The following is a 14,052-nucleotide window of genomic DNA, read 5'->3' as shown; positions in this document are numbered from 1 at the left end:
TGTTGCAAATTTCTTCCCGATTACTCATTGATCTGGCTTTTTTAGACTGCAATTAGTCTCAAACTCACAATTCCACAACGCCATATTTTTACCTCTGAAAAAGCTGCTTCAATAAGCAAGCAAATGGTCACTACTTCATACATGATGCCATAACTCAACAAAGTTTTTAGGCAACCAAAAATAGCGATTTACCTGTTTTGAATATATAATTAGACTAAATAAAATTTGACCAGGAATCAGTGGGAAAAAAACGCGATTTTTCTCGATTTTAGTTAATATTTTTTGAAGAATGATATAGCTTATTTGAAAGTATACATGTCGAGGGTGACAATGGAGGAAAAAAATAAAATTTGATTTTTTGAGCATTTTGACCGACATTAGCCCAGACGATGGCCTTAATGTTAGAAATGTTTAGTTTAAGCCCACATGATCGATAGAGGTAAACAAATTAGCCAACATGCTTGGGATCGAGGGTCAAGCTCATCGGTGTTTATAAACACGGACATGACAATCTATGTATTTTTGACTACAGCCGGTCATCGTTTGCGGGAAGAAACTTGCCGCTTGTAAACATAAGAACTGACTAGTCGGCAAAAGTATTTCATGCCTTATATATGCTTATTCGTTTCCAGACGAGATGAAAGCTGCAAAGACACATTGGAAGCATAGTAATACTCAACCAGGTTGATCTATACGTTGGGGAGATATTGATGTCACAGTCTTGTCGAACGAAAACGGGGATGTTTAAGCCATAGCAAAGACGATAAATCAGTCAGCTGAATAAAACGAATTTTTTGGACACCATATCTTTTTATGTCAGTTTTGAACCCGCGTGAAACCCTGCGTAACAATGTAATAACTATACAAAACCTTTGGACATATCTTTTTATGTCAACGTTTGGACACGCTTTAGAAATGCATGATATAGCATACTGTATATGTCTGACTGTCGGGGAAACACTTCTTGTCGCCGCTGTCGGACTCAGTCGCGCGATCACGGTGTCTTTCTCCGTCTTTCCCTCGCACATTCGCTTTACCAAAAAGTGTTTTTTTGTATAAAAACCGCAGCTTTACAGTTAAGGATGTTAGACTTCGAAGTTTATGCAATCCATCATCATATGGCCACTGGCTCGCCTTTACATGTTATGTGGGACTTTGCTCGGAGTTCACTACAATTTGACGTAGGCTTCGTTGACTGATAGAATGGAATAACAGAGATGTGTACATCGGACACAAATGCGAAGCACTGTTTTTTTTTCACCTCCGTTGGACTCAGTCGCTGTGTCTTTCCCTTGTACATCAGTTGGTACGTTAGTTCTCAAACCTAGTGAAAATCATTCCACGACACTAATCGATTTTATGTCTTTTGGAGAATGTCCTAAGAACCTGACATGACCCTTGTTTGATGCGTTAGGTAGTTGAGTATAAGGATTGATAAAATAATGTATCAAAATATACACAGATTCACGCGACTGCACTATATTCTTGGCAGCTCAATGACGTTTATGGCCGAGAGGGCGAGAGTCTCAGACCCAAGGGAGCATAAGCAGTATGCAGTACATTGCATGCTTTCCATGCAAAATCCGGCTTTGACTAATGTTCCCGTCCTGTTTCAGAGCATCCCCGGCAAAATGTCACCTGTGGTGTACCATGGTCAACAAGGTATTTGATGGTTTTTGATGTTTGACCATGAACTACCATGGTTGGCCATGATATGAGACCACAGTAGGCATTCTAATACTATGGTCTACCACAGTTAACCACGGTCTATCATGGCTGACTAGTTTATGGATATCGGCTACCATGGTTGACCATGGTATTTGATGACTGATTGTATTTATGACCGTGGTTACCGATGGTCAACTATGGTTGACCATGATATTTGTTGACTCATGGTTGTTTAATTTTGATGCCCAATTTTCTTGATGATCATATTGATAATAGGCTGTATGTATATACACTCCTATATTTACATAGTTGAGTCTCTTGACATCATTCACAGTTGTTAGAGAGAATTAATGTCGTTGCCCAGGAAGCAAAGACCAATTTGCTGTATTCTTGTTCATGTCAGAAGACTGTGGACAAATATCGAGCTGAATTTCTTGGAATTATTCACATGGAGGGCATAAAAGCACTGCTGCAATGGCAGGAAGTTAAGACTATCTCAGTCTCACTCAATATTTGCTTTGAAACATGATATCAACATAGGCAAGGTCATAGGTCCATTGTCATTGGACCTTGACCCTTTACCATGATGTCACATGTCATAAAGCAATGCATTTGATTGGCTCATTTGAAGCAGCCATCTTAAAAATTCACTTCAAACGGATTGTCTGTTCAGTGAACAACTGGAAAAGACGCTGTTTTTAACATCGATTTTGGGAGAAATTTTGGATTTTTCTGCTCATCGAACATGCAGGGAAACGCTCAGAAGATGTTGGAGGATGATCTTTGATAGAATCTGAAGGGCTTGGCTGTTATTGGAGTGAACAATAAAATGGAGGCTAAGTTTGCTGATCCTTAAGTGAGTCTGTCAAGTTATAATGATACCAGTCAGGGATCAGTGGTGTTTTGCAGAGTTTTGGTGAGGTTTATACCAAGATCACTAGACAAAATGCTTGATATGCGCTTAGCATATTTACGTATATTGACGTATATGGAACAGAATACTAATTGCATATGCAGCGTATATCTTTGTATATGGAACATTCCAATACGTTGATATGCGTAGCGTATTTCTATGCAGATCATGAGTATACGTAATGCAGATGTTTGCACACTAAGTGTACACTGTAGTTTTGCATTTTATTAGCATACGTACTGTATACTGAATGTATTTGACACATGTACAGAATCAGTATATGTGTATATATTGTTGTATATCAAGCATTTTGCCCAGTGGATTTATTCCGTTCTGACAATTTTCGACCCAAGGTTTTGATTCAAAAACCACCAAATACCATTTGATGGTGATCATGGTTGACCAAGGTTAATAACATGGTCAACCATGTTTGATACCCATGGTCAACCATGGTTAACCATGGTTAACTACCTTGGTTTACCGTGGTTGACCATGGTTGGTGACCATGGACAACCATGGTAATTTGTGCCATTTAACAAACATGGTCGACCGTGAACTACCAAGGTTGACCATGGTCATATGACCATGAACTAACATGGTAGTCCATGTTAAACCACTGACACTTTTGCCGGGGATAACTTTCGAGCTGCGTAGCTAGTAATGTTGAGGTCAAGATATCTGAATCGTTCGTGTTCGAAATACTTCTTGATTTGCAGAGAGAACACTCGACCTTCTTGTTTGTATAACTTAGCACATGGGGTCAATTGAAAAATTCAAAGCAAAGTACCATGGTGTATAACATTTGCAAGCACGTAGTCACCAACCCACAACACTACTGCTGCAGAGCACATGATCGATCGTATGTAAAACATGTCTTTTGTTATTTGAAAAAAAGACTAATACAAAAGTGTACGTATTGCAAGAACGCAGTTGATAAACTGGACAAGTTGAAGGCAAGCTCGAACGTCGAGTTAATAAAGTCTTTTCTGTTCTTGTTCTCGACTAACACGGAATTTTTCAATATACCCGTGAAGTCTGATTCAGTTCGATGCGGTGTGAGACACTGTTGTGTTTTAGTGCACTTTTGATTAGAGCAAAAGACACACGACTCACACAGTGTAGCCATTAACTAGAATTCTACTTTATTAACATAATCTCATAAGTAAACTACACGTCATTGGTTACTATTGGATACTAGAGATAGTGTCTCATCCTGGTGGCTTCCATCACTTAACACTTGTTAATGTATATAGGGTGAATATACTACATTCCTCCCCGCTAAGTTTATATGTCCGGTCAGAGTTCAGATTTCATGACGTAGAGTTCATATGAGTTCAGTTAATTCTAACTAAAATAAAATGCAATGTACTATGCCGAAATATGAGGCTTTGAGGTAGACTACTCACTGCCTCTGTGATTGTTAGGGATTGTTCTGCCCTTGTCACAGTACAATCACTTTTGTTTTGGAAACTACAAATCTAATCTATCTGAAGCTTTTCTATTCCGTGCGGGATATCTTCTTTCCATTGGTTTAGGTGGTGGTGACACAATGGTTGCTGGATCCTTATTCCCGGTAGCACTTCCTGATGTTATGTTGGCTGGTGCTGTATTCAATACTGGCGCCGAATTGTCCCCGAGGTTATTGTTCGCCCAGTTAAAGCGATGAAATTCGTTTTCTTCGCTTCGATAAAGTGTGTATGTGCGATGTATGATAGTGAGCATGCGTGCGTGAGTGCTTCACAAACTATACAACGTGTTGAAAGGTCTCAGTCAGAAAAATGTACAACTTAGCCGGCTATTGAACCACTCTTTTTGGGAGTGGAGATTTAGCCGACTGGTTCTGTCTCAGGCCTCTCAGCTAGGCGACTGATGCGTATGTTGTGGGTTCGAATCCGATTGAAAACTATCCGTATTTTCTATCCTGGGTCGGTAACACCTGCTGGTGGACAGAATTGTCCCGATTGAAAACTATCCGTATATTGTAGTGGTTTCAGATGCATCTGTCATTTCCCCTGATGTTACTGGGTTGGCGGCTGCAGCAGAGGTAATGACCTCATCCTGGACATCCATGGCAATGTTGGCCATTCCCATGGGTGAAGTGTGCGACCTTTGGCATGCTCTGGTTTTGTTGACATCCAGAACATTGTTTGGTTACTTGCTGGATAGCTTTATCGATGCCTGGCCACCATACATAGCTTCTTGCCAAGGCTTTCATTTTCACTACGCCTTGATGACCGCTGTGTAGTTCATCTAGAACTTCTTTCTGCAGTTTGCTTGGTATGATGACTCTCATTCCCCACATTAGACATCAATTGAATAATAAATAATAATAATAATAAAGTACATTTGTAGTGCGCCTAATCTCTGAACAGAGCTCTAGGCGCAATAGTGACAATACAATATAATAGAGGAAATGTTGAACCACCGGGACTGGAGACTACGTAAACGAAAAAGGTTAAACTACTGTTTAAAGAGAAAAGTCTTGAGGGAACGGCGGAAGGAAAGGGTAGAGTTGGAGTGGCGAAGGTCAGAAGGAAGTTTGTTCCATAATGCAGGGCCAATGTAAGAGAAAGATCTCTCGCCAAAAGTCTTTGTGGAAACTCTTGGAATACTGAGAAGTCGAGAATCTGAGGAAGAGCGGAGTTGTCTTTTTGGAGTGTATTGATGTAGAAGTTCAGAGAGATATTGCGGTCCTGTGCCCGCAAGTGAATTGAAGCAAGTAGATACAACTTTGTAGTGGATACGAGAACTAATAGGCAGCCAGTGTAATTTTTGCAAAAGGGGTTGAACATGATCATACTTTTTAGCATTACAGACGAGACGAGCGGCAGCATTTTGCACTCTTTGCAACTTGTCTATAAGCTGTCTAGGGCAACCAGAGAGGAGACAATTGCAATAATTTAACGAGACAGAACAAGTGCAGAGACCAACGTTTGAGTAGCCTGTACGGAGAGAAAGTGACGAATAGAGCTAATTTGTCTAATTTGAATGTATGCAGCTTTGCAAATGTTCTGCACATGTTCACACATATTCATGTTAGAGTCGAGTGTGACTCCTAAGTTTTTGACACTGGGGGCGAAAATTATATCAAAATCGCCCAGAATTATGGATGAAGGGAGAGATGATTTGGCAGCTTGTCTGGGTGAAGATATAAGTATTGCCTCTGTTTTACTGTCATTCAACTGGAGTTTATTCGATGTCATCCACTGCTTGATGGCAGTGATACAACTTTGCACAGATTCAACAGTTGATTTTATTTGATCGATTGTGGTTTCCTTGTATAATTGATTGTCATCGGCAAAGGCGTGGTGATTTAATGAGTATTTTCTGACGAGGCTAAAAAGAGGGTCAGTGTACAAAACAAATAGGACAGGTCCAAGAACTGAGCCTTGCGGGACACCAAAAGAGATAGATGATGTTGTTGATCGTATGCCATTGATAGTTACAGTTTGAGTTCTGCCTGAGAGGTAAGATTGAAACCAGGATAGAGCAGTTCCGGAGATGCCAAAGTATGTTCAAGACGGTGGAGGAGGATGCCATGATCGACAGTATCGAATGCAGCTGATAGATCTAAGAGAGAATACAGTTAACTCACTTCTACGGTTATAGAATGGAGTTAGATCTGATCCTTGTGAGACCATCCATTCATAATAGCTTCATATACGCTGGCTAGAACAGGATCTTGGCGTGTATCTTTTCGAATACTAGCGCTTGCAACAGGAAGACTGTCGAATTGCATGATATGTAGCACTTCGATCGCGTCTTCCTTCTCTTCAAAATTGGTGTCTAAGGGTAATCTCGATAAACCGTCTGCGTTGCAGTGTTTCTTGGTATTCTTGTATTGAATATCATAATCAAAACCGGCAAGATATATTGCGTATCGTTGCAATCTTGCTGCAGTTGTTGCTGGAATTCCTTTTTCTGGGTGGAATATCGATACCAGCGGTTGATGGTCTGTCAGTAGTGTGAATTTTCGACCATACAGGTAGGTGTGAAATTTCTTCACTCCCCATACTATTGCGAGCGCTTCTTTCTCTATTTGCGAATAATTCTTCTCTGCCTTTGTTAGCGATCTTGATGCATAGGATATTGGTCTTTCTTGCCCATCTTCCATTGTGTGGGAGACCACTGCTCCTAATCCATATGGTGAAGCATCGCACGCAATTTTGATCGGCAGGTTAGGATCATAATGCGCTAGCACTTTCTCTGATGTGATGAGTTTCTTGGCTTTCTTGAAAGCTTTATCACAGTCATCAGTCCACTTGAACTTTCGATTTTTCTCCAACAGTCTGTTCAGTGGATGCAATACCGTAGCTAGGTTTGGTAGAAATCGATGATAATAATTTATCAATCCAAGAAAGGAACGAACTTGACTGACGTCCTTCGGTTCGGGTGCATCGGTCACGGCTTGGACTTTCTCTTTTGTCATGTGGAGCCCATGTTGGTCGATGACATGTGAGCAGAACGTGGTTTCGTCTTTGAAGAATTCACATTTCTCCAAATTGACTTGTAAGTTATGCTCTTGAAGACGTTTCAATACTTCTTCAATATTTGCTAAATGTTCGTCGTCATTTTCGCCTGTTATGATCATGTCATCGATGATGCACTTAGTGCGAGTAGCTCCTTGCAGTACTTGATCCATGGATCGTTGCCATATTGCAGGTGCTGAGGCGATACCAAACACTAATCTATTGTATCGGTATAACCCTTTGTGTGTGTTGATGGTGAGATACTTCTTTGAGTCTTCATCCATCTCCATCTGATGATAGGCTTGACGCAAATCGATGCGTGTGAATTTCTTTCCACCTGCCAGGTCTGCAAAGATATCTTCAATACGTGGTAGTGGGTACTGATCTACCTTCAATACTGGGTTGACTGCAGTCTTAAAATCTCCACATATACGTACTGCACCTGATTTCTTGGGGACTGGTACAATCGGCGTTGCCCAATCACTGTGTCTTACTTTTGACAAAATACCTTCACTTTCAAGTCGGTCCAACTCTTTTTCCACTTTCAGACGTAGAGAGTATGGCAATTGGCAGGCTTTCTGGAATTTGGGCACTGCATTCTTCTCTATCAGTAGCTTTGCTTTGATTCCTTTCATAGCTCCAATGCCGTCTTTGAAAACTTGTGGGTATTTGTCTAATATTGTTTTCAGCTTTTCATCAGTTGTTCTCTTTGTTGTCTTCTTTTCAACGTTAATTGCTTTCACTACTTGGCGGTTGATTTCTTTAATTGTCTTCCAATTTATCTGTATTTTGCAGTTTCTTCCCATCAGAGGCTTGCTTTTTGTGTTGCAGACAAACAGCTCTAACTTAGACTTCTGGTCTTCATATTCAACCGTGACATCCAAGATACTCATAATGCCTAGCTTGTGCCCTGTAATGGCTCTCATGTTTACCTCGGCATCTTTCAGCTTTGCTCCCTTGAAATACTTGTCATAGTCATCTTTTGACACGAGAGAGATTGGGGATCCGGTGTCTATTTCCATGTTAATGAGTTTTCCATTCACTCATGGTGTTACTCTTGCAGGTTGACTGCCTTGTTTGTTTAAAGTCTTAACACTTGTGAGGCTTGAAACAAAGTCACTGTCGCTACTGTCTTCTTCTAAAGCATGCACCTTCTTGCTTTTGCTTTTCTGGAATTTCTTTTTGCTTTCTCCCTTCCCTTGTTTAGAACGGCAAGCACTTTGAATGTGTCCAGTTTCTTACAGTTGTGACACTCAGCATCTTTGAATCTGCAGTCAGCTGGCTTATGGCCTTTCTTACCGCACCGATTGCAAGGCTTTGTCTTCCCTTGGGGATTACTGACCTTATTGACTTTGAGGTCTTGCAAGCGTTTCTTCAAGTTGGGCTGCTTCTTATCAGCTGACTCCATGGAGATGGCAATTTGCATAGCCTTCTCGAAAGATATGTCATATTCCTGCAGTAATCTCTTCTGAATAGAGAATGTATGGAGACCGCAAACCAACTTATCACGGAGGGCTTGGTCCAAAAATGTACCAAACTTGCAGGTTTTTGATAGTCTCCGCAGTTCACATGCGTATGCCTTAATGGATTCGCTTTCTTTTTGATTTCTATACCAAAATGTGAATCTTTCATGCACCAACAATGGTTTCTGTTCGCAGTGATTTTCAAGAATCTCAACAATTTCCTTGAATTGCTTGGATGTTGGCAATTCTGGATATATCAAATTTTCTAATGTACCATACACTGTTGGTCCCAATAACGATAATAGACACGAAACTTTCCTGTCTTGTGGTACCTGATTGGCATTGAAATAGTGGTTGAGCCTCCTTGCATAAGCTGACCATGTTTCTAAACTGTCATCAAACGCATCTATGCGTCCCCAGCATTCTGAAGATGGTCTTTCCATTCGGGCTGGTGGTGGAGCAGGAGAAATACTTCGACCCGGTGTTGATGGCTGATTGGTGACTACAGAGTTTTGTTCTGTATCACCCATGTAGACTACCAAGTAACTTTACTGACCTTTGTTCAACAGGGTGTGGCTCAAGATCGACTCAAGGCAACTTTTTACCGTCTTCCAGTTGAAACTTTGCAGGACTTGGTTACTCAGAGGTCAACTTCACTCAGGCTGTGAAGGGCGTCTTCTTTCACACACTTGTGGATCAAAAGAGCATCCTCGTCGCCAATATTCAAGTTTGTTTTGCCTTCTGTTTTATTTATGAATATGGATATAAGTGTCCACTAGTTTTACGGACCACATCTGGACACGGCTTTTGAGAGTTTCAGCCCTTTCTTCAGTTATACCTTGCTGGTGCGTTCGTTGTTGACTTTGTCATATTTAATCCGGTGATAATCTGGTGAGAGCGTCTACAGATTAGTAATTTACCCTTGATTACTTGGCTAATTAGGCACTCAAACTCATCAGATAATAGACGCAGCATGTTGATAAAACGTATATGCAAGATTATCAAGGGCAATGCTAAGTTAAGACCAAAACACCAAAGGTTGGTAGAATATATCTTTATAAGCGATACAACGAAACACCTATCCACCCCTGGGAACGGACATGTAGACAGCCCCCTTTGGTCACAGTGACATATACATAAGCCTGTAGGTGTCATGTAGCTCATACTGACGATTAGTTTAATGAGAAATCAAAATTCTTTTCACATCGAGGACATATATTTCTGTAATGTATAGCCTAGAATGTATTAAAAGGGTGCAAAAGGTTTTCAGTGTTAGAAGGATAATAATTTTATGTGTAAAACAAATAATATACTTACTCCACAGTACATTAATATTTTATATGCGAGTAGTGAAATGAAAACAAGATGGTGGTCACCTGAAAGAGTTATAAGAGAATATTTTTGTCTCAGTAAGCGTGTTGTAATGTATTCAAATCGTTCATAAAACTGAATTATATTCGATTATCATAACCATAAAATGAAAAGAGGCATTCCAGAAATGTTATAATTATCTTTGCAGTAAAACCAATCACTGGAATGTAAACAATATATTATATCATTGTCAGGAAATCAAAATTGATACAAAATTAGATAGTCATAATCAAGCAAATATATTCGTTGCCGAATTCAGTCTAAATATAAAAAATGCAGAATTGTTTTTGATATCGTCACGAGCATGGAATCCTAATCGTTTTATAAATGTTTCCATTTCAATCTTAAGTCACAGGGAAAAATTTACCCAAAGTATAAGCTTCCAAATGTCTTCAGGAAATTTATAGCAAGCATCTTCCATAAGACCAAGTAAAGCTATGAGTGCCCATCTCAGAACTAGCATGAAATGCAATGCTAAATTCACATGCCGTGACAATCTACAAAAGTAAAAGGAATGAACCATAGGAATGTTGTATACATACACTAAAACTTTCCACATAGCATGCTAAATACTGTCTTAATAGTTCAACCACAATATACTGTACTACGATAAAATCACTTAAAGATTTTTTTGTTGTAAGCGACGGGTAGTGAGTATTTTGTCACTTCCTCATGGTGTCATGTACACTTTGTGCATTCTTACTGCAAGACAGGTCTTCAAGTACATACTTGAACGAGCTTTAGCTGCTGAGCATCACAAACCTAACCAGACTGATTTTTATCCACAAATCCACAATGTACATCAGATTATGCGATGCATTACCTTGGTTCAGTTTTATAGCTCTCGTAGGAAACTGCACAAAGTTACCAAAATCAAAGCATTTTACATATTTATTTTTTGCGTGAATATAATTTGTTAATAATTGAATGTTTAGGAACACTTCTCAATAAAACGGAATTCGTCTTATTTATTTCGTTTTATCATATCTTCCGGTATGCATTATTGCAGAATATTTGTTAAATTAATTTTTCCCTTTAACCTAAAAGAGACTATGCGTAACAGGAACGCTCCGGATAGTAGTAGTCTCAACAATTCCTTAAACTAGTCATCAAATTATGATAAATTGTGACTCTGATTCTATATTCTAGAGAGAAGAAGGAATTTCTTGTGATGAAAGAAAATTACTCCCTCGCTTCCATTTATATCAATAATTATTCAGCTATAATTGAACAATTGCCTTTTATTTTCAAAGTAAAACATTATTCTTAAATTTCAATTTACCTGGAAAATACTGAATTGTCCGATTTCTCATCTGTAGTTGCATTCGATGGTTCTAAAATCTGCTCGGAAAAGTAGCAAACCTGTGTTTTACATTTGATGAAGTCGTAGTTAGAAACAACCAGAAATAGTTTTTGTTTAATGTACGAATACTGTGGATAACGACTCGTACATTTCAAATAGTGTAATTCTGTTGTATTCGCTGCATCGTGTTTTGCCCCTTCCAATATCAAATAGATAATAAAGTGAGTTTGAGTTACACTCTTCTTATAACAATTCTTATAAGAATTTGTTTCGATATTCCATTTAAAGAAGGCAAGTTGTCAAAGTAAATGAGACAATGGGAGATATTGACATCAGTGGGTTCTGGGAGAGGAACGGTTGTTAATCAGTATGAAAATTGATAAGGGCTTTGTAATATTTACCGATAACAATCAAAACATTTTACAAACTCAAATTTGTAAGTCTCGAACATGTACTGAAAATTTGAGATTTACTCGATGTTTGTGGTAAATTAATAGTTATTTTTAATTATGCCTACGTCTAATTCAACAAATGCCGGCCGCAATACATTTATATTTTTCTGAAATAATACGTACATTGTTGTTACGCAAAACTTAATTTATCCACAGTTGAGTGGAATTACTTGTGCAGAATTTAATATAGATTAGGGACTCGAGACGAACGAATTGTTCTCATTAGAAACCGGGTATTATTGTTATGCCAATACTTATCATTGAATTGAGACATTATTTCCAATTTGCTCTTTGTGTGCATTATCATTTTCTGGAAAAGGTTCTGTGTTGTTTAGTAGGTTATCGGAATTGTAGTTACATAATGATTAGTACTGTGTGTTTGATAGCTCAAACAGTTAGTGCATCAGCGCTTGTATAAATTCTTTTATTCAAATATTGCAACACGAGCTGACTCCTACTTCGCCGATCTCATTACCTTTTGTTCACATTCCTTTAGCTCTTCTCCTCTGCTTGTTTCCTTGTGGATATATTTGCCGTAGCCGTGTCTGTGCGAGGTTTTTTGCACACAATTTTCCCAGTCAGTGGATTGAATAGTTCATATTTTTTGGCAACATTCCCTCTGCTTTTTCAGTGAAAGAATCTGGGGCAGAAGGAACAAACTTATGAGTCGACTGAGGTGACACTGAGACCATACCAATACAGGTAAATACTCCCACTTATCGTCAGTACAAAACTAAACCTTACAATGAGGCCTGAAGCGCCACCTTAACAACTAAAGGTACATTATGTTATCGGAAATAGATTGCTATTTCCTAACACTTTTCTGTCCTGGGAGAACAGCAGTCCTGATACAGATAGTGTTGCAAGCAGTTTATAGGTATTTAAACGCATTCAGTTATTGATATATATTGTGTTGATGTGTTATAATGTACGCATCGCACGATTATATCGTAATAACTATACCTATTTAACTCTGAATAGCTGTCCACGTCAAGGCTAAATACACCTCAAAATTGTTTTTAAAATGCATCTATGAAATGACATACTACGGTTTTGAGAAGAAGATTTCCATAGCTAAATAATGGCCACTTTGTACTCTTGCCGTTTGTCTACTTTTGAAAATGCACTAGTTCTGACTACCGCAAAAGTCCATGCATACTACAATGCTAAATTTTCTTAATATCTTTTACTGTATATTGTATAATAATTTTATTTTTTCCTCGTCGTAAATCGTATTTAGCTGAAACCGCACCTTATGAAATATTAGGTACAATCATGAAATTGTCTATTCCCAACAAAGATCTCCAGAGTCTGCGTACTTACACGCTGATTGTTTTTCCAGTAAATCTTGTATAAGGGAATTAAAGGCAGCGTCAATATATTCCCGGTTCTGTATATAATGCCTCTCACAACATGTTTATGTTCGACTGAAAAATATAGATTGATTGTCATTGAGAATGCTCATGTTAAGTGTAACCCTAGCTTTACAGCATATGAAACATTAAAGAGATAAGAAAGACACAATATTCACAAAGACAGAGTAAAATAATAGCTTGATCAACAGTATAAATTCTGCAGCATTAACATGTTTATAATTTAGGAAACTCTCTGTCGTGCTATATTTACTGACTGATCATATGACAGTTGGCGCTCAAGCATGAAAATAGCAAGAAATCGGTTAAGAATATCTAAACTGATAACAAGTTAACAGCTCTCAGCAACAGTAGGCTTGGTTTGTGTGAATGCGCTGTTTACGCAAAGGCAGATTGTAAAATGCGAAAGGACGTGTCGGTGTTATTCGTGACTGACACGAGTTATAGCAGAAGAACTTCACTATTTTTATGTTCGACAATGAAGTGTGTATCTTAGAAAACAGATTGTTTATTTCCTCTCGGGTCTTAGAATCGCCAAAGTTTACAATGGCCTGACTTTTCTAAGCGATTTGAGACCCTCGTTCAATAAACGTGTTCTGCTACGTTTGTGGCCGATCAATAAGCTATTGCACTTTCGTTGCCATGGTTAAGAACCCGATACATCTATGACTACATATCAATACTGAACTGAAAACAAGTTCCTTACAAACTGCCCATAAGTAACAGTAACCGTTTCGTGAGCACCGTGTAGCCATTTAAAGACGTGCTGTCTGATATAAAAAAGTTCAGCGATAAAAGTACTTGATATGATAGACTAATACGAGCATTTTATTTATTAGCCAAGAAGTAAGATGATACTGTGATAATTTTTTCTCCACCCTCCCTCAAAATACCTACCCTAACGCGTAAGCAGATTGCAGAAGGAAGCGTACGCAGTGAGTCATAAACCAATGCTAATGGATAAGTGGATTGCGCAAGCAAGGGTGACCTGTATATGAACTCACATATTTACAACAGACACGCAGCGACCTGCGTGGTAT

At 38.8% G+C, this 14,052-nt stretch overlaps 1 protein-coding gene across 1 annotated transcript; it reads right to left on the bottom strand.

Annotated features, from left to right (window-relative positions):
- Positions 1–8,188: 8,188 nt before the first annotated feature.
- Positions 8,189–9,043, bottom strand: LOC139115240 (uncharacterized). The gene has a single exon (XM_070677257.1). It carries the CDS (start codon positions 9,041–9,043, stop codon positions 8,189–8,191), a length of 855 nt encoding a protein of 284 aa, XP_070533358.1.
- Positions 9,044–14,052: the final 5,009 nt, after the last annotated feature.

This window comes from Ptychodera flava, chromosome 1, assembly GCF_041260155.1.
Source record: "Ptychodera flava strain L36383 chromosome 1, AS_Pfla_20210202, whole genome shotgun sequence".
Classification (NCBI taxonomy): Eukaryota; Metazoa; Hemichordata; class Enteropneusta; family Ptychoderidae; genus Ptychodera; species Ptychodera flava.
The sequence above is the reverse complement of the archived record's forward strand: the minus strand, read 5'-3'. Positions and strand labels throughout refer to the sequence as shown.